A 23,519-nucleotide genomic window follows, 5' to 3' on the forward strand; every position below is an offset into this window, starting at 1 on the left:
ATCCCAGCACTGGGGAAGTAGAGGGAGAAGGATCTTTGAGTTCAAGGCTAGCCTAGTCTACAGAGCCAGTTCCAGGGCAGGCTCCAAAGCTAGAGAAACCCAGTCTCAAATCCCCTCCCCCTGAAAGAAAATGCTTGAACGGAAACCCACGTGAAGGTGAAGGAAGAGACTAAGAGACAAAGCCTTGCTGCAGAATCCTATCCGGCCTCAAGTCTTCAGAGTCCAGGGATTGTGGGTGGGCACATGTATGGTTGAATTTTTAAAATAGATTTATTATGTATACAATATTCTGCCTCCATATATGCTTGCATGCCAGAAGAGGGTACCAGATCTCATTATGGATGGCTGAGTCACCATGTGGTTGCTGGGAATTGAACTCAGGACCTCTGCAAGAGCACCTTAACCTTTGAGCCATCTCTCCAGCCCATATGGCTGAATTTTTATGAAATGAGGATTACTTACAAATCTTGCAAGAATAAAAACAGGAGCTTTGGTCTAAGACTAAAGCTGATGAAAGAACCTAGCTACTTCACCAAAACGCTTTCCAGGAACTAGAAATAAAAACAATTGGGCAGAGGGACTTCTGTGAGTTCAAGGACAGCCTGGTCTGCAGAGCAAGTTCCAGGACAGGCTACAAAGCTACAGAGAAACCTGTCTCAAAAAAAAAAAAAAAAAACCCTCCCCCCCAAAAACCAAAATTGGGTTAGCATTAGCTTCCTTAGGCTTGCAGCTCCCTCCTCTGCACACTTGGATACCAGCACCAGCCATGTACTGTAGCTGGGCTAAGGCCTAAGGTGAGCACCACAGACTAGCTGTTAAGGGTTTTCTCCGGGCTATGCCTAAGACTGAGGCCAGTTTTATTACTGTCTAAGCACTTAGACTGCATCTAAGGTTGCACCATTGTGAAAACTCTTGGCATCTAATTGAGATTAAAGTGGATGCTTTCAGGTGGTAGCACTGTGGTCTAGCTCAAAAACTGCTGGGAAAACAGGAGTCTGCCCTAAGGATAAAAGTGACACATGAAAACACACCAGGCGCACGCACACACATCAAAGCCTAATTTAACAATGCACTTTATACAAAATAACCAGTTCATATGGAAATAAATCTACAGATCTCCAAAGATCAAAAAAGCTTTTTAAAAAAGTTCTTTCAAAAAATTATCTGACACACAATATCAAACTAACTACTGAGGTAATTGTCGCTCTCAATGAAACAGGAAACCAGCAGACCATGACAAAATATATACAATATAAAAATAAATACCATTCCCTTTCCAGTACCGGCCAGGACAGTTCATAGGGCATTCACTTTCACAGCAGATGAATGTCTTATACTGTGTGCAGGCTGGAGGAGCATGGCTGGGGGCCCCCAGGAGCTGTCCACAAGTCAAGTGAGAAGTAGCCCCTGCTTAGAAAATGAAGGGACCAAGAGGTTGCAGAATGAGGTGGAGTGAGGCAGCATTTCAATAAATTACTCAATATAGCTGTCCTCACTGAACCCCAAGGGGAGAGGATGAGATAAGAGCAGCCAACTGAAGTTTAGACAGTAGAAGGCTCAATGTCCTACCTCACCCAAGTTATGTTTAACTAACAGGCAGAGAGGGATAAAGGGCAAAGCTGGTGTCAGTCTGAGAGTGTGGGACACAGCCTATCTTCTCATCAGAAAGGTCCTGAGGCTACTGCCTTCTCACCAAGTCTCAATCACGCCCATCACATTTGTACTTTAGGGTGTGTGTGTGTGTGTGTGTGTGTGATATGGTCTCCATAACTTTGGCTGGCCTGGAGCTAGACCAAGCAGGCCTTTCATTCTCTTTCTCTGCCTGCCACACTTGGCTCACATTTGTACTAAATCAGTGTTGTAAATTCATGGGGGAAATGCCGCTGCATGGTGCACCAAAACGTCAAGTATCTTTGCCATAGTTGTTGACAAGAACTACCCACATTCCAGAAACCCTCAGAACTGAACACTCACTGATACACAGAAGCAAACTTCACAACAGGATTATTATATAGGTATATAGGGAATCTGGCCAAGAAGTAACGAATTCTAGAAGAGCAAATAAGGTTATCTAAAACACTGAGGATATTGACACTTGTCTAGGACTTTGAATTAAGCCTTCCCATGGAATTTCAATGTGCGTGTGTTATTAGAAACTCAAGATAGGGCCTCGTGCATACTGCACAAGAGCTCCAACATTGAGCTATATTCCAACCCACTTTTTCACTTCTGAGACAGCATCTTATTAAGTTGCCTAGGCAAGCTTGAACTTGTGATCCTCCTGCCCCAGCCTTTCAATAGTTGGGATTACAGATCCATGCCACCAGACCTGCATTAGGTTTGTTTTATTTTGTAGTTCTGCGGATTGAACATATGGCCCTGCACATGCTAGGCAAGTGCTCTACCACAGACCTACATCCCCTCTCCTCCAAATTAGGGCTTCAGAGCAGCATATCATTTATAAATTTGAACATTCATTAAAAGAAAAAGTTTGACCAAGTGCTATGGCTTGAAGTCTTGTTGGTGGCAAACATGGTGAGAACTATTGGGATTATCTGTGTGTTTAAGGCTGCATTTAATATGCATACTTTTTGATGCCAGGAGACGTTAACACACACAACCATACAGCAAACTAATGCCACTGGACAATAACACCAACTGGGCAGTCAAGAGGAAGGCTAGAGAAATTGACATTTAAAGCTGCAATCCTATTGAGCCGAGGGGTGGAGACTACAGGTCTTAAAGTTTTCCATAGACAGTTTCATATAAGCACTAGCATGAAGTTTATCTTTTGAGAGCAGCTGGCCTGGGGCCTGGGCTGAGCGTGAACTGAAGTGCAGTTCACAGTCAGGTGTGCTACCAGTTGACCAAAAACCAATCTGGCTCAGAAGGCAGAGTGGTTGTCTCTTTAATGAGATGGAAAGTTACAAGAATTAGAACCCTGCATATTTAGTCCTAATCTCCACACTTTTTAGTCAAGAGCTCCTGATATTTTTTTTTTTTTCAAAGAATCAGGTTAGTTAACTTCTTGTTGCCTGCAAGATGTAAGGCTCTCAGCAGCTACTCAGCACCACGCCCTCCTGTCTGCTGCCATGCTCTCTGTCATGATAATGGACTGAATCTCTGAAGCTGTTATCAGCATGAGGTGCGGTCCAGTTTTCACTAGTGGTGCTTGCTACGTCTCTATAATGGGAGTTAAGATCCCTGGACTTCAATACCCCTCAAACCAAAAAGAGAACAACCTTTGGAAACCCGAGTACAAACAAACCTACATCTCAAAGAAAAGTCTCAATATTTGGTAAAAGTTTCTTCCATGTATATGGTGGGAGACCCTCATACCTGGCCTCACATCGTGGCAGCCTTGGTGTGGCTAATAGACTGCATCAAGTTGTTTTTGGACTACACCATCATATGCTATGAACTTTTATGGTTTGTGGTGATAGCTTTGAAGAGAAGAACGCAGAGCTGCAGTCGGAGCTGTAGATACGTCCAAGCTGGTTTCATTAGCAGCAGGAAACAAAGCCTAAATGAACTGATTGCAAGACTGGAGTAAGAAAGAACTAAAGAACCAAATCATCTGACATCACTGAGGAAACGGAAAACTTCCTTGCAAGTAGATGCTCAAATATAAAGCATACATGAACAGATCTGAGCTTAATCCATCCAGTCTAGACCAGAAACTGACTGGTCCTGATGAAGAAATTGGTAGACTAGAACTAGAATGGGAAACAGTAAGAAAGGAGAATGCTTGACTACAGAATATTGCTGATAACCAAAAGTACTCCTCAGTTGCAGACAGAGAAAATAAGACATGAAAAAAATGAACTGTAGCAGACCACTAATAAATTATCTAAAGACCTAGAGGCTAAACAACGACAAATATGGATTGAGGAATAACAATATGCCAGAGGCAAAGAAACAATTGAAGTACAGTTGGCAGAATACCACAAAGCTGGCTAGAAAATTAAAGCTTATTCCCAAAGGTGCTGAGAATTCCAAAGGTTATGACTTTGAAAATTAAATTTAATCTTGAAGCTGGTGTCAAATGCCTTGTCAAATACAGGGATCAAGTGTAAGTACCTCTCCAAGAACTCTTGAATAAAACCAAAGAAATTAATAAAGCTCTAAATAAAAAGATTGGTCTGGAGGATGCTTTAAAACAACTGAACACCATAAAGACAGAGCAAAAGTGTGAGGATGCTGAAGAAGAGGGTGGTGAGCGAGGGCCTCAGTGAAGCCATGGACAGTTATGGGCTGTCCAGGTGGAATACCAACTAGTTGTACTAACCTCAACTCAAGAAAGAAAAGGGAGAAATAGCTAACAGTATCTTTTAGAGCTGATGTACCGACACATGTAGGTCTTTGGAAAAACAGATTGCTAAAACAGAGAATATGAAAGAATGCATGTCTGATATTGGGAAAAATCAAGAAGACTGTAGAGAAGTGGAGTAACGCTGCTGCTCTAGTTAAGGCTCCTGGTGAATGAAGATAGAGTAACGGTGACTACCTTGTATCTTATAGACACAACATTAGCCCAGAACTATGCTAACTTGGTAGATTAACTTTTCAGGTGTAACAGACCAGTTATTAGAGTACATTAGTAAAGAAACAAACAAAAAAATCCCACAGGGCTGGAGTTCGGGGAGACATATCTACCCATAAACCTTCTAAAAGGCTCTACTTTTCTTTCTTAATTTTTTTATCTCTTTTAGATCCTAAGGTTTCTAAGTTATGAATAAATCTGATAAAGGTTTAAGTCTAACACTAAATCAAAGAATGCTTCCAATTATGCACAGCGATGTTCTCCTGGGGACTAGAGTCAGCATACTGACAAGGTCACAGTAACCAACGGATACGAGTCCTCGCCAAGAGTGGACCTTTTAAGACACCCTTACATACTACTTTCTAATTATTACATCTTGCAGAATCAGCATTTCCCACCGAAGACTCTAACTGAGATTATTAGCATCTGCTAAATACACGTAAAAGAGAAGAGCTGGAAGAAAAGTGAAAACAAAAGCTCTTGTCCGGCTCAAGTGGGTGAGGGTGATGGGCTCACAGAAGAGCAGCATTGTATTGTTCCGGCTGCTCCAAGGTACCTAGCATTTAAAGACCAATAAAGTTGGGAACTTATAGGACTAGAAACTACCAAATTCCCACAAAGGACACAACAGGCTCTTCTCACAGTGTTAGGACTTAATAAATACAGTAGTTCCATCTTCTATTTAATTTCTTAATAAGCCAAGGGATAAAGGAACTCACCAATTCCTTGTTCCCCAATATTGTTCACAGCATTGCTTTAGAAACAGGAAGAGGTGAGGATGCACTCAGCTTAGTGACCTCTAGTTTTAGCACCTTGAAAGAGGTCTGATGGTTGCAGCATTCCTAGTGAAGAAGTTTCAAGCCTCTGCTATAGTGGCAGACACAGAAGCAGCAGTAGGACCAAGCTGGCTCTTATTAGCTCAAAAGCAGACCAGAGCCACCCAACGAATCTGATTTCTTTACTCTTCTAATTCTAAACTCAAGCATGTAGGTGTTGGGCCTCTGAATCAGTTGACTATAAAACACCAACTACAACAAGCTTGTTGGAAAGAAAACTGCATGTATGTATGTGCTGTACTTGGAGACACTGTGTGGGTCAGCACCACCAGCAGGTTAGTAACCAGTATGTCTATCAGCGATGTTCAAGGGTCCAGTCATCTCTGTAATTTGGATGTTTCCAATTTCCTTCCCTTCCCTCCTCACATATTTGGCAGACTATTCTACATTTACTGGGAATGCTGGGACTTGAGAAAAATCTTCCATTGACCCCACCCACACCTAAACTTCTAAGAATCTGGGCGGATTAATATTTATAAAATATAGAGATCGCCATACCCCAAAGCATACTGTAAAATTATATTCTTTTAAAGAGACTTGCAACTCCAGGGCATTTCCCTTGGTTTATTCTGTGTGGGGTATTCAAAATTTTAAACATAGGTCCTAACTTTGGTGATATCTCAGCTAAAATAAAATACAGAAGGCTAAAGCAGAGAGAATCCAGTGTAATTCACTTCTAAATCCATAGTAACGTAATTTAATACTGTAAAATTGTTTCCTATCACAGACACAACAAATAATTTCCAAGAACTAGCCCTTGACAGCTACTTTAAATCAACATGATCGAGTCATAGTACTACGATTCTCTTAAAATGAATAAAAACTATACATACTGAAATAGACCTAAATTAAAATTTAAATCTATAGGATATACTTTCCTTATTCAAACCTGTGCAATATCTTTATTGAGACTAACATATATAACAAACCTGAGTAGTCACTTTCACAAAACACAGTTTGTGCTAGAAAGCGTGTGATGCCCTCTAGACCACTGGCCTAAGAGGCCCATGAAGAAGCCACTTCATTTTGTAATAACTGGAGAGCCCAAGTTTACAACTATCTGGTGAGGTTGGTGGGAAAATCAGGAAGAGACATGCTTTCCCAGATCCAGAATTTGGGCCAGAGGGAGAGCAGTCTGTCCTCTGGCTGAAACACCCAGTAGGCCACAAGACAGCATCTGCCAACCACTGAGAAAAGAATGCTGAGGAGGACAAATGCAGTAAGCGGTCTCTGAGGCTGGCTGGAAACAAGCTAGTGACATACATAAGCGGACACCTTTCAGATCTTTTCTAAGTTCCACAAGCATACAGTGTGACCTGACTATACATAGACAGAGACTACTCCAGTACCGTGTGCTAGAGCAGGGGAAGGACTCCCAGCTCCTCCATGTGCCCACCTGACTGTCCCACTCTATATACAATACATTCACCCGAAGGAAAAAAAAAAAAAAAGAGGCAACAAGAAAATTCTGTAAACTGGCCCCAGCTCAAAAACATTAATACTACAAGTAGTCCCTTCCCCAAATATATACCTGAGATTAGCTGCTCATGAATATTTAAAAGCACCACTGCATCCTTACATGTACCCTCCACCCAAGTTTAAAGTGATTTTCCCTGAACAAGAGTCTTGAGATTTGGAGAAGCCAGCAAGAACTCCAGGTACACTTGCTCTTGCTAAGTACGTCAACTATGCAGGTGATCCCAGCCAAGGGCCCTGTGTCAGTCATTTACAAAGTGTGTATCTAAAGCCCAGGAGTTCAAGCTCTGAGGATGGTATGCTTCACAGAAGAGGTGGAGGAGGACGGCAGAACAGAGGTGTACAACAATCATTCCTCCAAATCCTCCAAGACCTGTATGTCTTCATGCGCAGCTGTCCATTTCCTTGGGGATTATTTCCTCCTTGGACTAGCTCTGAAAAGTAATAAAAAATATTAAATTACATCAACTGGTTAACAATAACTAAGTAGGTAGGAAAAAAAATACACAGGCTTGCTTATACTGCTAGTTACCCCAACAAGCTATCCTGAGTCCTGGATCTCCTATTTGGACCCAGACCCTGGTGCTTAGTAGTTGGTGGGGGGAACAAAAAAGAAATTAAAAAAACTCAGTGTAGTTGTGCATTTGTAAACCTAGCACTTGGAAGATGAAGGCAAGAGGACCAGAAGTTTAAGGTTACATAAGTGAATTTGCCCCCAAAACAAACAAAAACTACCAACCAAAATTTACCCCCCAACAAGTATAACTCAGGAATAATTAGAGTTCTCAGCTAGGATTCATGAACCCCTGAGACAGAATCTCCAGCATCATAAAAACCCATGAACAACATAAAATTATTTAGCTCCTACTAAAAATAAACAACTCCTATTCTCAGAATAATGAGGTCAGGCACAGGTTGAACACCCAGACTTTTTTCTTTTAAGACAGGGTTTCCTTTGGCCTGGAGTGATAGTTCAGTGGTTGCTCTTCAGAGGACCAGCATCACTCATATGGCAGCTCACAATGGTCTATAACTCCCTCTAAAGCCAGGCTGGCCTCAAAGTCACGAGAACTGCCTGCCTCTGTCTCCCAAGTACTGGGGTTAAAGGCATGCACCACTACACACCCCTGAAAAAAAAAAAAACTTTTTAAGTCTAGATATAACAATTAAAAAGAGAGTCACATTCTGTGGCATTTTGGGCTTCAAGTTTTAGATTAAACCAACCAGTAAAGTCTATGCAACTATCCCAACATCAATCTGCATTATTCTTTATGCCTGCAGAGCAAGGAAATGCTCTAGTTTTTAGTAACTCTTACCTGATCCAGAGGAAGTGTTGGGGGCTTATGTGGTGGCAACTGTTCCGGCGACGCTGCAGGTGCAGGGGTCTTTGGGAATAAGGACTGTGACTGGACTGGATGCATGTGCATTCTACAGTCAGAAGAAAGGAACAGCTAAGTGTTAGTGAGGACCAACTAGAAGAACAGGTACTTGAGTTACAAAGGCAGTGCTGTAATCAACTAGCTGGTAAATTTGGAATCAATAATACTAGAACAAAATGGAACAAGCTTCCTGGGGTGATGTTTGTACCAAAGCCAAGTATACCACAGCATAAACACAGGGGTCAATGAACCAAACCCAACATTAGGTCTGAAGAACTGGCCTGAATCCCGAGAAAGAAGGCAAAAACAGTAAATATTTGTATAGAGATTAAACATACAAAATAAGCAAATAAATAAATAAATACTGAGCCTAGACTAGATCTTGAAGCAGAAAGAAATCAAAAGAGAAAAAACAAATCTCTAAAAGATATTCCAAGGATACAGAGGTAGTTTAAGGATAAGTGACCACCCTGTTTCTCCTTTGGTGTGGGACCTCCACTTTGAGACTGTGCTGCAGGGCAGTGTCCTGAGGCTCAGAACCATAAGGTACTTAATGGCTGCTACGGAAGCTCCAGCGGTTTAAGTGACCCAGCCACAGAAGAAGGTTATGACTGCCTTGCTGAATAAGGTAAACGAGCCAAGAGCTAGCATAGACAAGAATAATGGGCTAATATAAACCATAAGAGTTAATAAGAAGCCTGAGCTAAGCTAATGGGCCAATCAATTTATAACTAATGTAGATATCTGTGTGATTTCTTTAGGACTTAACGATTGCGGGAACCAGGCAGGAAAGAAAGAAACCTCATATAACAAACAAATGGCACCCACGTGGACAATTGCACCCACATAAACCTGAGAGAGTTTAGGAAGTTATTCTAGACAGAAAAGAATAGAGTTAAGCATGGCTTATTGATAGCAGCACTTTCTCAGGTGGGCTCTGCTTGCTAGAGGCAAGTACTCTCATTTAAGAAAGGCTTCCTGACTCAGCATTAGCTGCAAAACCCTGCAGTTCTTTTAAGAAGTCCTGCCACAAAACACTTATATGGTGTTGATGAAAAGCTGGCCCAATACTTTTTGGTGGTGGCAGGGACCTTGAATTGGTTGTGGCAATAAACATGGCTACAACTGATACCTCTGCTATGAGGCTGATATCTCAGAATGGGCTGGATCCAGCCGTCAAAGCCATTGCTTTAATTCTAGCCATATTGCCTAGCAAATTAAAGACTCATGGTCAAAAAAAGAGAGATATAAAGTAAAGAGAGATTCAAAGACAAAAAAACAAACAAAAAAAACCCCCTCTAAATAGTTTACAGTATGTTAAAAATATATGCAGGCTTGGGAGAGAAAAAGGTTAAAGTCCTAAAAAGAAAAAAGAGAGTAGTTGGGGGTGGTAGTATATGCCTTTAATCCTAACACTTGGGAGACAAAGGCAGGCAGACCCCTGTAAATTCAAGGTGTGGTGGTATACATCTTTAATCCCAACACTTGGGAGGCAGAGGTGGCAGATCTCTATAAGTTTAAGGACAACCTGGTTTACAGAGTGAATTCCAGGATAGGCAAACATACACAGAGAAACCCTGTCTCAAAAAGTCAAAAATTAAAAGAAATAGAGGTTAAAATAAAGCCACGTAAAGATAAAAAAAATATACACAGAGTCTGGATACTGTATGTTATTATGCTCTCTTTGAATTGTTTGAATGCTGAGAAAGGAGCAATAGCTGCTAAAAGATATCTGCTTATAAATGCTGCTGAATTAATCCAAGATAGGTATTTTGAAAATACCTTGACTTCAAAATTAAAGATGTTTTTATTTTGTTTCCACAGAAAATGAGAGGCTATGGATTTATTCTGAGTTAAGAAAAATCAGGTTTGATCAAGGAAGGCCATCTGAGAAATCTCCGGTAGATACAAATTGCCCAGATGTCTGAGTTCTACATCCAGAACAGATTCAAGATGCTGCCTGAGATGATCAAGCCTCACAGGATACTCCAGCCAGGATATGATCATAATTCTAAATTTTCTTTAGGTCCCCATAAGATTATCAGTGCCCCCAACCTGCAGGAAGTAGCCTGGAAAACTATGCCCTTCTTTCTTCCAAAAAATGGACAATGGGTATTTTCCTTTGTTTAGAATGTTGGTTACAAGTTGTTACGGCTAATGATCAGGAGAAAAGCTAAACAAAGGATATTATATTCAGGTAAAAGAAAAAGGCAAAGAAAAACAACCAAATACAAGCAGTTACTTAGAAATGTACAGAACCAGTAGGCAAGCTGAACAGTGGTGCACTTGGGTGGAAGGTGGAAGTGGCTGGTTGATTCATTTTTACCAGGGGAAGAAAACGGAAAAGACAAAAAAAAAAAAAATCTAATCTCTATTAAGTCATAATTCACATCCTTTCTTTAACTTGGACAATTGTCTTTGCCACTGTTATTTTTTTCAGAGAAATTTAATGCTATCTTACCCCGATGGTCTGTGCATTTCTTGGAAAGGGCCTCTTATTCCGCTTCCAGTGCCAGTCTGCTCCATCACTGTAGACTGAAAGTGACCTAAGCCCTCTTCCTGACAGCGATAGAGGGGGCCCTCTGGAGAGAGGCCATTGGGCTGGGTGGCCACCGAATGGGGAGGTGGATGGGCAGCCACAGGGGATGGGTATGCCCTGGGCTGGAAATGACTGGCAGGACGCTGAGGAGTGTATGGAGACCCTGTCTGCAGCATCACACTGTGGGGTGGGAAAGCAGGTGAACTAAAAGTCATTCCTGAATTCAGAGGTGGAGTTCCATAAAGATACTCATTGGTAGACAGTGAGCTCTGCCGCTTGGTAGCTGCATTATGGTTGTCCAGATCTAGAAATTCTTTGGGACTCTCTGGTCTCTCCACAGATTCATCCAGCTTTTCTTCCTCTGGACCAGGATTCTGTCCATCAGACAGGACAACCTTAGCAGCCACTGCATCCATTTGAGTTGGAGAAGTTAAGGCAGCATTTAGTGTCTCACAGCTTTGCAGAGTAGTAGACAAAGCATTCTTATCTGAGAAGAGGGGGCGTGGAGGGTGACTCCCTTGGGGTCCACTTGGGCTTCTCTGGGAAGGAAGAGATCTCTGCCAATCAGGAAAGCCCTGTGGACCTGTGTAGTAAGGAGTCCGCTGATAAGGGTGGTAGGAGGGCTGAGAAGACTGCTGGTAGGCATACCTCATTCCCTGCTGGTGGCGGTATTGGGGAAAGAGTCCAGGATGGGGACTGTTAGGCTGGAAGCCCCTGGGAGAGAAGGGCTGAGGGTGTGATCCTGGGGACTTTCCTCCCATCATAGAGCCCAAGCCTTGCAGACCTGGATTCATATGGTAATGTGCAGCTGAATTAGAGTATTCTAGGCCAGGCATGTACAAGGGAGAAAACTGATTTACACTGCCTGTCATCAAATTGGGATCTGTGCAAGGAGGTGTAGTTGTATTCTGTTCTGTACATGGCATGGCTTCCTGCAGTGTTTTACCCCTGGGGCAGAGTGGTTTTTCTGAACTACTGCCACCAAGGCCCTTCCCCTCTGACCTACAAGGAGATGCTTCATCAACAACCCCATTTTCGGGTAGAGTTCCTCTGTCTGCCACGATGGAGAGGTCTCTCAAACAGCCTTGCACAGTTGGGCTGGTGTAGCTATTGTCCAAAGGCCAAGTGTTCTTGCTCTTTGATGCTTTATAGTTGTCTGCAGTTTCTGAAGCATCACTTTTGAGTTCTGGGCCCTCCGTTTCCCTTTCTTGTGGTGAACTTTGCCTGGTACAATTGGCTTGCAGGGGAGGTGTCGGGTGAGGTAGCTGTTTGAGGTATACCCCCTCTGAAGCACAAGCATTTGCTGTTTTCTCTTCGGGTCCAGGCAAAGGTTCTGCTGGGGAGGAAAAGAACCAAACAGTAAATTAGCAGTTGGACTAGCAACGTCAAAGAATAGAGTAATAGAGAGAACATGGTGAACGCTCAGATGAACAGGGTCAAGGCTGAGATGATATTTGACAATGTAAACCTCAGCTAGATACCGCAATACAGCAAGTCTTTGAAAGGTTTCACAATACTGGGAGAGGGGGGTCCTGCAGATTCTCTTTTGTAGGCAGAACACAGCACAACTATGTTACCCAAAATGTACTCGTCTTGGCCTCTCCTGTATTGTCAACACTCAAGACTAGAAAGATGCCATGACATTTAAATCTGAGTTAAAGATCTAGATATTTCACATGGAATTTTCCACCTACCATGAAAGTCCAAGTGATTACATCCCTTGCCAAATACTGCACAAAAATCACACTATATACTGGACATAGTATATTCTTCCTCTCCTTCAGTTTTATCTTTATGGCTTTTAGGCAGTATTGAGGAACTGCTTCATCCTTTACTAGACTTCACAGTTCTTCAATGTTATGTATTAGAGACAGATGGCAATAATTAGACATGGAAAACATTTCACAGTGACTTTCAACTGTAAACTAAGATACTGGGCAGAGGCTTAGGGATAACAGCCATGCAAGGCTGCCGCTCTGCCAAATTTTCTCAATTATTCATGAAAAGTGTAACTCTTTCTTTTCTTTCTTTCCTTTCTTCCTTCCTTTCTTCTTTGTAGACCAGGCTGGCCTTAAACTCAGATCTACCTGCCTCTGCCTCCTGAGTACTGGGATTAAAGGTGTGCACCCCCACCTCCCCACTCCCTGGCTCTTCCCTCCTCTCAACATGTGGGGTCCTTAATCTTTCTCTAATGTTTCCGTGCCCACTATACTGCTGCCTGTTACCGTGTCTGATTTCCACACCAGCTTAAATAACATGGACTTTTTCTTTCCCATTCCCCCTCCCCCCCCATGGTTTCTCTTTAAACAATAAAATTATCCTTGAACTCAAAACAAAACACCACAAGCAGAGACACAGACACACACATACTGAGACTGGGCATAGTGGTACAGGCCTATGATCCCAGCACTTGGGAAATGGAGTATGAGAGGATCCTGCATTTAATTATAGCAAGAGACCAGACTAGGACAATCAAGATGGCCCATCCAGTATGGGCACACGCTGCCAAGCCTGAGAACTAGAGTGCAGTCCCTGGACTCACAGCAGGAGAAAACTAACTCCACAAGTTACCCCCACCACCCAATCAAAAAGAAAACAAATGCAAGGATACTGGTAACAGCTCATGCAAAGGCATGTTCTAATTAAATGAGCTTACATAAAAATGGTCTAAAAAGAGGCTGGGCATGGTGGTATAAACCTTTGATCCCAGCACTGGAAGGCAGAGGTAGAGGGTATCTCTGTGAGCTTGAAAATGGCCTACAAACTCAATAAGTTCCAAGACAGCCAGAGCCAAAGATCCTGTCTCAAAAAAAAAGAAAAAAAAAAGTTCCTAAAAGAACTTTTTTTGGCTGTATAACCATTAATTATGCTCTTGATACCGCTAGAGCTAAAGGACTTCAATTATTCAAACAAGTAGTTTATGGGAGAGGTTTGGTACTACTTTATGTTATCTTCATATTCTTTATAAAAAAAAATGAACTGATTCATGAATTGACACACACAAAAAGGACAGGGAGAGAGGGAAAAAAAGGCATTGTAAATTACCTCTGTCATTCTCAGTCTCTTGTGTTTCACTGATATCCTGTGTACTTCCAGGATTGTCTAAAGTAGGCTTGGGGGCTGACACGCACATGGATGCTGAATGAGTTCCCTGTGGAAAGGGACCAGGTAACTGAGGAGGAGTGGGCTGGCGGGGGTGGTAAGGCACACCTGGGGGACAGACTCGGGAGGAGAGCTGTTGCATGGCGATCATTTCAGGGCTGTCCATCATGGATTCCCCTCCTTGCACCCCCCGGAGGGCCTGGGAGGGTCCCCCGAACAGAGGACTTGGTGCTGGAGCTGGAGGTGGCTGCAACCGATGTCCAACAGACTTACAGGGTGGTTGCATATACCCCGAGGAAGGAACTCCATGAGGTAGAAAGCTTGACTGTTTAGTCCACTGGTTTGATGGGATAGGTGGTCTCATCACTCGGGCATCCATCACATGACCAAGGGTATGAGGGTGGTGAGAGGGTCCTGGCCCCAGGTGAGGCTTCTCATCTGGCCCCAAACGTCCTGAGTTTGTAACACCATGGTTCCCATTCCAAACAGCAGGGTGTACTCGATTCAGGTACTTATATGAATGATAAATATGACCGGGAGGAATTTCTGAGCTTTCAGGGAAGTCTGGGGGTCGGGCTGACGTTCCACCATGCCTAGAAGGAATAAATCCTGCCTGGAATGGAGCTGGTGGATATATGTTTCCATCTTGACTGGGACAATTCATCTGCCCAAGCTGCAAGGAGGGGGGATGTGATCCCATACTGGAAAGGTGAGTCAGGCCCCCACACATCTTCTCTTTAGAAGCACTGAGTCGGGTTCCGCGGTGGTTACTTATTCCAGTGGGAGGCTGGCAACAGAAAAGGTAAGAAACATCATTAATCAGTAACAGAACAAGACAGAAAAATGCTTCATCTACTGCAACAGGTTTTTCAGTAGAGGAGAGGCTGAATTACATAATGAGAGAAGAGACTGTGTCTCAATCATGCCTGCAAATCCTTCCCAGCTATATTTTGGCAGACTGCTTACCTGTACAGCAAAGGGTGGGTGCTGCAAGCCATCTCCTGGGGGTACCTCTGGGACTCGAGAGGAGCCATATAAGTTGGTGGGATCTGATGCTTGAAGAGAGCCAAATGTTCCTGGTGCTGCTGTCTGCTGGAAGCAGTAAAGTAGAAGAGGCAGATGAGGAAAGACAGTCATCAAGGAGAGCAAAGGATTCCCTAAGAATTGATACTGATGTAACCCTGTTGCTAGGAAAAGCGCCAATCTTAAAGTTCCTTAAAAGAGAAGAGAAAAAAAAAAAATCACCTTTCCCGACCACAAGTGGAACCATTTTTAACATTCCGGATCCAACTACATCCCATAATAATACTATCACTCACTCACTCACTCACTCACTCATACATTTTAGAGATAGTGTTTCCTGAAGCCAGACTGGTCTCAAACTTGCTGTTTAGCAGACAGAGGATAACTTTGAACTTCTGGTACTGCTGTCTCCATCCATCTCTTAAGTGCTAGAAAGATGCTTAACCTAGTAGGACAGACTTTTTCAGCAGAGAAGAAGTTGAGTTAAATTTCACACAGGAAAAGCCCTCGCTTGGTGCACACACCATCATATCCATTATTATGCTGTGCTGGGGATCAACCATAAGACTTCATGCATGCTAGGCAAGCATTCTACCAACTGGGCTACAGCCCCAGTTCCTCATAATGAAACTGAAATGTTTCAGATTCAAATTCAGTCTTGCAGAGCAGCCCGCAAAAGAATCAGGCCTTTCTGATCCCAAGTTTTGTCCCGCTTGGAGAATACATAATTCAAAGGACTAAGAGAAAAGAGGGTCTAAATGATCAAGGGGGATGGGTATAAATGAGAAAAAGTCTTATTTGTGGTGTAAAGACAGGAAGATCAGGAGTTCGAGGTCAGCCTTAGTCTCCATTACAATAGCAAGACCCTGTCTCCAAGACCAAAATAAAGTTGCAACCCCAGAGGTGTCAAATGACCCCTTTCAGAAGGGTCGCATATCAGATATCCTGCACATCAGATGGCTACATCATGACTCATAACAATAGAAAAATTAGTTATATAGTAGCAATGAAAATAATTTTATGGTTTGGGGTCACAACATGATTAACTGTATTAAATGGTTGCAGCGTTAAGAAGGTTGAGAACCACTGGTTTATACTTATATGAAGACTGTACAAGTTACTAGCCCTGCGATTTCTATAAAGTGACTGGCTTGGAGACAATACTATGGAAGGTAAGTTTTTTCTTACCATCTGATTTAAAGGGGGTGCCTGGCTAGGCACCCTGCCACAGTGTGGGGGGCGGGAAAAGCCTTGGCCATTTGATGTGCCCACCTCTGGAGGGAGCTGTACAGAGCTGCTGCTCTGACCATCCCTTGAGGAGGCAGCTCGGCGTGCAGGGGGCAATGATTTTCCTCCATTCTCCACTGGTGGTTGTTTCCTGCTGGGCCCTTCTGAGTCTCTAGAGCGGGTCCAAACATGGCTTCCACTACTTCGACCAGCTCGACTCCTTCTTTTTTCCCGTTTTTCATCCTCTCTGACCCAAAATTCCTCATCCGTGTCTCCATCTTCACCAGGGAAATGCTTTGTCATGGCCCGATGGAAACACCGCTCCAAATTATCAGACATCTTGGTATACTCTAGAAGGCAGACACAAGGACTGATCTCCAGGTACATATTTTACTAGATATAAAAGATAATTATTGACAATAATAATGAAAGCTGCTGTGCTAAAGTCTGATTTTATTTTACCTGAAGAATATTATACCGTAAACTATAGACACAAAGACGAGGATTTAGTTTCTGCTTAAGTATTCTGCTCAATGCTGAAGATGTGTAACATAAAGGTGACTCTAGTATATTACCTCAAACAAGCAACAATTTAATTCTTTTAGGCTAAGTTACTAAAATTACTAAATATTATAATTGAATTTTCTTTGTTTTTTAAGCTATAGTATTTGGGTTGAAAGACAAACAGCACCAAGTTTCAGATCATTAGAAAGCTACGATGCCATTTTTCAAAATGATTTAAGAGAGGGAACCCAGGGGATCAGCTCACTGGTAGACTGCTTACTGAGCATTCAGGAAGCATTAGACTCCATCTCCTGTACAAACAAAATAGCATGAGTTCAATCTTGTCTGTAGCCAAGAGACCAGACATCTGCTAGACTCTGTTTATCCAGAAGGCTGGACCAGATTCCCTGGTTTACAAAACTCGAATAACACATCCCCTGGCTTTTAGTATACATTCTGTTAGTAGTCTGAAGGCAAAATATGAAACCCAACAAAAAGGCTGTCACAACCTACCACTACTGTCCCCATTGTATTTTCGACAATTCCTGAACATGGTCTTCATGTCATTTACAAATTCCTCCTTGGTACAATATAAACCTGCATTTAATTTCTTCTCCATGCTTGAAATATCCATGGGGATCTAAAATAGGACATAATATTTTAATTAAAACATGCTATAAAAGGCCAGTGGCGCACGCCTTTATCCCAGCACTTGGGAGGCAGAGGAAGTGGATCTCAGCCTGGTCTACAAAGTGAGTTTCAGGATAGCCAGGACTGTAACAAAGAAACCTGGTCTCAAAAAAACAAAACAAAGAAACAAACAATCAAACAAACAAAAATATGCTCGAAAGGACACAGTGGCTATAATTCCAGTACTGAAAGTCAGAAGTGACACAAGTTTTAAGATAGTCTGTGCTACATACTGAGTTCCAGGCCAGCCTTGGTAACAGAGTGAAGCCTTGTCTTAAAACAAGAAAAAAAAAAACAAGAAGTTACACATCACCCCTAGGAGGAAAAGGAATCCTGGCATTTTAACTTCTCAAAAACTTGGTATAACTGAGAGTATTGGCACATATGTTTAATCCCACCACCTAGGAGGCAGAGGCAGAGGCAAACCTTTCAGAGTTTGAAGCTAGCCTGGTCTACACAGTGAATTTCAAACCAGCCAAAAAGACATGGTACTGTCTTAAAATGAAACTAAACCAAATCCAACAAAAAGTTGTATATGTGTGTATCCCAAATTTAAGGAGGATATAAAAGCAAGGGAGAAAACAAAACAAAACAAAATTTAAAAACCTCCAATAATGTTTTAGTTTGGATATGAATTGACCTCACAGATCTTTGAGTTTAAATCTTCCAAGCTATGCTTGGTTTTCTAGGCTGTGGAAGCTTTAGGAGTTGGGTCTAGTTAGAGGGATTGGGGCACTGTGGGCTGGTTCTTATGAATTATACCCTGCACAAGTTCAGGCCATAAGTTCATGAACAAGCTTGTAGCACCATGGACAGAGCTGCCTGCTACCCCGGACTCTACCCTTTGAACTGTAAGCCAAAAGAGGTATTTGGTCACTATAATAGAAAATGATTAATATAAAACCCAAGCAAGATACACATGCTTAAGTACAATTTAAAAGATACCTTAATAATCTGGTAATAGTTTGGGGCATAAGACTCATCCACAGGTTCCAAGAAGGGCCAGGAATCCTTGTGAGCCTTTACCACATCTAGAACTGAAAGTGAAAGAGAATATAACTGACATCTTCCCATGAAAAGATGTTTATCAGAAACACAAAAGCCGAGAACAGTAACTAACCTTTATACATGGCAGTGAAATCGTCGTCCAGCTCAAAGCTGTGAACCACAAACAAGACATTAGTAAACTCTGGCCACCAAACAGATTGAGAAGAGTGTTATTTACTCCCCTTAGGTAGCCTAACACTAATACCACTCACTGGAAAAAACATGAGGATGGCAATGGTGATCGTAGCAAAATAGAGGACTATTAGATTCTCCATTTATAAAATGAAGAACTGGCCTAAATTATCCATAACTTTATTAGGACTTTTTAACTAACCAGAATTTTTATACTTATTTTTATGAAGACAGGTTATTGTTATTTAGTACGGACTGACTCAAATTTCAGATTCTGCAACAGTCTCTACAGAAATGCATTACCACTCCTGGTGGGAAGTAACTATTTTCTTTTTCTTGAGATAGACCCTATCTGTCCCGCTATGCCCTATCTAGACCAGGCAGGCCAGGAACTCAAGAGATCTACCAAATGGTGGGATTAAAAGCATGCACCACCACACCCAGCTGATTTCCTTTTTGAACCTTGTATTCCCCCTGCCATGGTTCTATTCTGGCTAATGTTCACCCTAGACACTGCTGAGTATTGTATGTAACACTATACCTGGCAAAAAGTAAATATTTTAAACAGTAAAGTGCTCACTGAACATGGTGGCGCACTTTTGCAATCCTGGCACTGGGAAAGCTGAGGCAGCAGGATGGCAAGGTCTAGTCTTGAATACTAAGTTTGAGCTGTAGCTTAGTGCTACAGCACTTCCCTAGCATGCCTAAAGTCCTGGGGGTTCAATTTCCAGCACCGTGAAACAGAGCCATGTAAGATGGTCTACATACTTCTAAGAAGCAATTCCCCATTAATAATACATTCTGGTGTTATTGAAAAGTTGGGGTAATAAGAGCTTTGTTAAAATAATTAGGGAAGAGATTCATTAAAGGGTGTGTGTATTTGGGGGGGGGGGACGACACAGACAGCAAGACAGCATAATTTAATATTCTCTTCCTTCCTCTCCCTCCGCTCTCTCTGTAATAGCCCTAGCTGTCCTGTGAAACTCACTCTGCAGACCTGCATGCATGCTGGGACAGAAGTATGTGCCACCGCACCCAGAACCATGCTTTCTTAACAGTAAAATAGTGAAGGCCACCGCTCCTTCATAGGCCTGTTACAAGAAATAAACGAGATAGTAACTTTATAAAACTAAGAATTTTATTTTGTTTGTTTTGTTTTTGAGATAAGGTTTTTCTGTGTCTACCTGAGTGTAGGTACACTCAGAGGTCAGAATCCCCTGGAGCTAAAGGTCACTCCAGTGACCCTGAAAGATAATAAGTGAGCCATTTCCAGAAATGCTTTTTTAAAATTACACTATTTTATTGTATACATGCTCCTCATGAGTGCATCATAGTCCATGTGTGGGGGTCAGAGGACAATCTGCCATCCCTCCCTCCACTATGTGGATCCCAAGGATCCAACTTAGGTCACCAGGCTTAGCAGCAAGTGCTTTCAGAGAGAAGTACTTGCTGGTGTGGCCAGCTGCTACTGTTGCTACTACTACTAAATACTCACAGGTCCTTGGTCTTCTTCTCTTCCCTCATAGGAGAATTCGGGTCCAAATGGGAAAGTTCTGGGGGTAGCTCCTTGCCTTGAGCCAACAGCCATGCCCGCTCTTCCCTGAGCTTTCTTCTCTTAGCTCGATCTATACCCAAGACACAAACACAGAACCAAGTGAACATCTGCACTTGCTGTTCTGTTGGCCTTTTGTGAGCCCACCATCAGTTACACACACAGTAACCTCATTCATTTTATTCAAGTGCCATATCAGACAGAGTTTGTGATAATCCAAGTTAAATGTCACTTTAATCATTAAACTCTTTTTACTTTTTTTTTTTTTTTTTTTTTTGAGACAGGGTTTCATGTACCAGGTTAGCCTCAACCTTACTATATAGCCAAGACATGAACTCTTGATTTTCCTACCTGATCCTTCCAAGTGCTAGGATCACATGAATCCATGTTCTTTTTCTGACCACAAAATATTCCTAATTATATAGATTTGTTTATAATTTCCACAAATTCTTCTGTTCATTACCATTAACCTAGATCAGTAACTGGAACAGAATGGGCGCATAAAAAATGTCACTCTGTAGAACCATCTCAGCTGGATGTGGTTATTCAGACCTCTAATCAGAGTGTATAGGAGGCTGAGTAGGTTTACCACAAATTCTAGGTCAATCTGGGTCACATAATGAGACTATGTCAGGAGGGAGGGAGAAAGGAGGAGAGATCATAGGAAGAGGGAGCAAGAAAGGGAGAAGGAAACACAGAGAGAAAAGCATTGGTATACATTAAAAAAGGTTCAATTGATAAGTACTACCTATGAAGAGAACTAAAGTTGTTATTTTTTGCTTTTAAAACTATAGACAAGTACTTGAAAGGCAAAGGCAGGTGGATCTCTGAATTCAAGGCCAGTTTGGTCTACATTATAATGTCCATACCAGCTATGGCTATCTAGAGAGAGCCTGCCTGAAACAAACAAACAAAAAATTATTGACAAAAGAAAAATCTTACTACACTGAGACTGGAGTTGAATCAAAGCAAACTACCCGGCACTAGTAAGATAACAGCACCATTCCGACGTACCATATGAAAGAAAATCTGGGACAGAGATGTAGTTCAGTTGACAGATTGCTTGCCTAGCATGTAGACAAGTCCTGGGCACACATCACCACATAATCGGGAAGTGGCGCTGCCCATCTGCAATTTTAGCACTTGGGAAGTAGAGGCAGAAAAGCTGTTCATGAGTTCAGTGTCAGCCTGAGCTACATGCAACCCTGTAGCTCAACAAAATAAAACAAAAACTCCAAACGAACAAACATAAACCTTTTTAAAGCACATACCATTGCACCTGTGAAAGCAATTGCCAATGTCTTAGAACCTGTTTAAAATTATATATAGAGTATATATACACACACACACAGTAGAAATCTAAATAAAAAGCAAAGTACTAAAAAGTATACTGAGAATGACAAGGGAGTTTGGACAGAATGTAAAGGGAGCAAGACTAAATTCAGTTGAGTAAACGTAAAAGAAGACAGTTTACAAGACATTTAAGAAGAAATGTCCAGAAGCAACGGAGGTAAAAGATGATCTGGCCTTGGCTACAAAGTGGGTTGTTTTCACTCTTGAGCCCCTACATACCTTCCACTGCCTTGACCTTCTCCTCCAACTCCCGCTTTCTCTCCTCTTTCAACATCTGCTCTTGCTCCTTCTTCTGCACTGCCAGTAGGAGCTGCCGTTCTTCCTCTTCCTCCTTGCGCTTCTGTTTTTCTATCTTGGTGAGCATGGGAGTCTCCTGTTAGGAGCCAACAAGTGCAAAGAGGTCAGCTGAAAATACAGAGTAGTTCTTCCTTGAGTCAAGAGATAGTTTACTGAATTCAACAGATACCAATAGACCACAGGAGAAGACTATAGAGACTTCTTTTATTATATGTGATGTGTTATCAATGTAAAAAAAATACACGAATATTAAATACCCGAATATTAAAACATAATAGGAGGTACAAACCAGAACCATAGATAACACTGAGAATTATGAGTTTGAAGCTACTTAGCCCAGGCTACAAAAAGATCCTTTCTCCTCAGGAGGCAGAGGGAGAAGCAGGCAGATCTTTGAGTTCAAGAGGACATAAGGAGGAACAGGGAGAGGACATAAGAACCTTCTACAGCCAATTCTTTCAGGTTTTATACTGTGGAAGATTCACAAGTGGTTTTTGTACAGGGGAACAAAGATGAATGCAGATGGCTATTTATAGATTTAACATAACACTGCTTTTGATTAAATTCTTAATTCATTTCCCTTCTTTTGTGGTTCCAAAAACTAGTTTAAATATTTACGTTTATTTTGTGTGTTATGTCTATGTGAGTGTATGCTCGTTTGCAAGAGAGACCTCAGAGACTTTGGAGCCTTTCCTGGAACTAGCTTGTGTACAGGAGGCTGGCCTCGAACTTACAGAGATCTGCCTGCCTCTGCATCCCAAGTGCTGGGATTAAAGGCCCGAGCCACCACTGCCCGGCCCTGAACTGGGAATCTTACAGTAGGGCAGGAAGTGCTCTAACTAGTGAGCCATCTGTCTGGCTCCCTTGAAAAGATTTAGATTCAGAATTTGGACAAGGCTTTTCTTTGTCTAGGGACTGAGTGGACTTTTCAATGGCTGTGTTATTAATTTTGCTTGAAATTGAGTTTCATACAGTCTAGGATGATGGCCCAGAACTCCTGGTCCTCCTGCCACCACCTCCCAAGTGTTAGGTTAATAGCATGTCACCACACTTGGCTTGAGGTCCTATCATCTAGCTATCTATTTATTCATTGTGTGTGTGAGGGTACCCTTGTGCCATAGTAAGGATGTGATAGGAAAACTTACAGCAGTTGATTATCTCCCTCAACCTTACGGATCTCAGGGATTGAAATCAGTTTGTGGTGGCAAATGCCTTTACTCAATGAACCACTTGTGAATCCAATGTCATTTTATATGAAAAGAGTTTACAAGGTGGAAATCTGGTCCACACAACACTCAATTGATAAAGAATAAATGAAGTGTTCTAGAATCTTTTCAAAAAATAATAGTAGGCAACATGCCTACTGAGTGCTGGCAAGGGCAAGTCTTTGGATATTGAATCTCTGGTCACTGCCTCCTACATAAATAACTGTCAGTCAGTGTGTGAGTTAGTTTTTTGCTAGTGTGACAGAAGCCAGTCATTTGGGAAGTGAGGAGCTTACTTAAGGGACTGTCCCTACCACATGGTCTGTAGGCAAGTCTATGGAATGTTTTCTTGAGTAGTAATTGGTGTAGGAGGGACCAATTCATTGTGAGCAGTACCACCCCTGGGATGGTGGGTGATCCTAGGTTGTATAAGAAACCAAGTTGATGGTAGTGGCAGTACATGCACTCAGGAGATAGAGGCAGGAGAATCTCCGATCTCAAGGCCAGTTTGTTCTATAGAATGAGTTCCAGGACAGCCAGGGCCACACAGAGAAACCCTGCCTAAAAAAATGAAAACAACTAAATGGGTCATGGGAAGCAAGCCAGTAAGCAGC

At 42.1% G+C, this 23,519-nt stretch overlaps 2 protein-coding genes and 1 pseudogene across 7 annotated transcripts in view; 1 reads left to right on the forward strand and 2 right to left on the reverse strand.

Annotated features, from left to right (window-relative positions):
* Positions 1 to 1,375, reverse strand: part of Slc25a18 (solute carrier family 25 member 18) — a 25,029-nt gene extending 23,654 nt beyond the window's left edge. Inside the window, exon 1 of the mRNA XM_050164004.1 lies at positions 1,267 to 1,375. The gene's annotated coding sequence lies outside the window, so the exon portion shown is untranslated. The remainder of the gene's footprint in view (positions 1 to 1,266) is intronic.
* Cecr2 (CECR2 histone acetyl-lysine reader) overlaps positions 1,056 to 23,519 on the reverse strand; it is a 106,571-nt gene continuing 84,107 nt past the window's right edge. For 2 of the 6 annotated variants that reach the window (XM_050164002.1, XM_050163998.1), the window contains 11 exons: positions 21,623 to 21,776; positions 19,994 to 20,123; positions 18,440 to 18,477; positions 18,265 to 18,356; positions 17,143 to 17,269; positions 16,087 to 16,475; positions 14,842 to 14,967; positions 13,819 to 14,662; positions 10,696 to 12,109; positions 8,172 to 8,283; positions 1,056 to 7,289 (listed from right to left, as the gene is read on the reverse strand). In XM_050164002.1, the coding sequence (XP_050019959.1) occupies positions 7,284 to 7,289; positions 8,172 to 8,283; positions 10,696 to 12,109; positions 13,819 to 14,662; positions 14,842 to 14,967; positions 16,087 to 16,475; positions 17,143 to 17,269; positions 18,265 to 18,356; positions 18,440 to 18,477; positions 19,994 to 20,123; positions 21,623 to 21,776 (3,432 nt within the window). In that variant the 3' untranslated portion in view covers positions 1,056 to 7,283. The remainder of the gene's footprint in view (positions 7,290 to 8,171; positions 8,284 to 10,695; positions 12,110 to 13,818; positions 14,663 to 14,841; positions 14,968 to 16,086; positions 16,476 to 17,142; positions 17,270 to 18,264; positions 18,357 to 18,439; positions 18,478 to 19,993; positions 20,124 to 21,622; positions 21,777 to 23,519) is intronic. The other 4 variants (XM_050164003.1, XM_050164001.1, XM_050164000.1 and 1 more) reach the window with 4 other exon arrangements.
* LOC126514851 (kinetochore protein NDC80 homolog) lies at positions 1,358 to 4,358 on the forward strand (annotated as a pseudogene).

The sequence above is a fragment of the Alexandromys fortis genome, unplaced genomic scaffold (genome assembly GCF_014885135.2).
Source record: "Alexandromys fortis isolate MF-2015 unplaced genomic scaffold, M_Fortis_MF-2015_v1.1 scaffold_150, whole genome shotgun sequence".
Taxonomy (NCBI): Eukaryota; Metazoa; Chordata; class Mammalia; order Rodentia; family Cricetidae; genus Alexandromys; species Alexandromys fortis.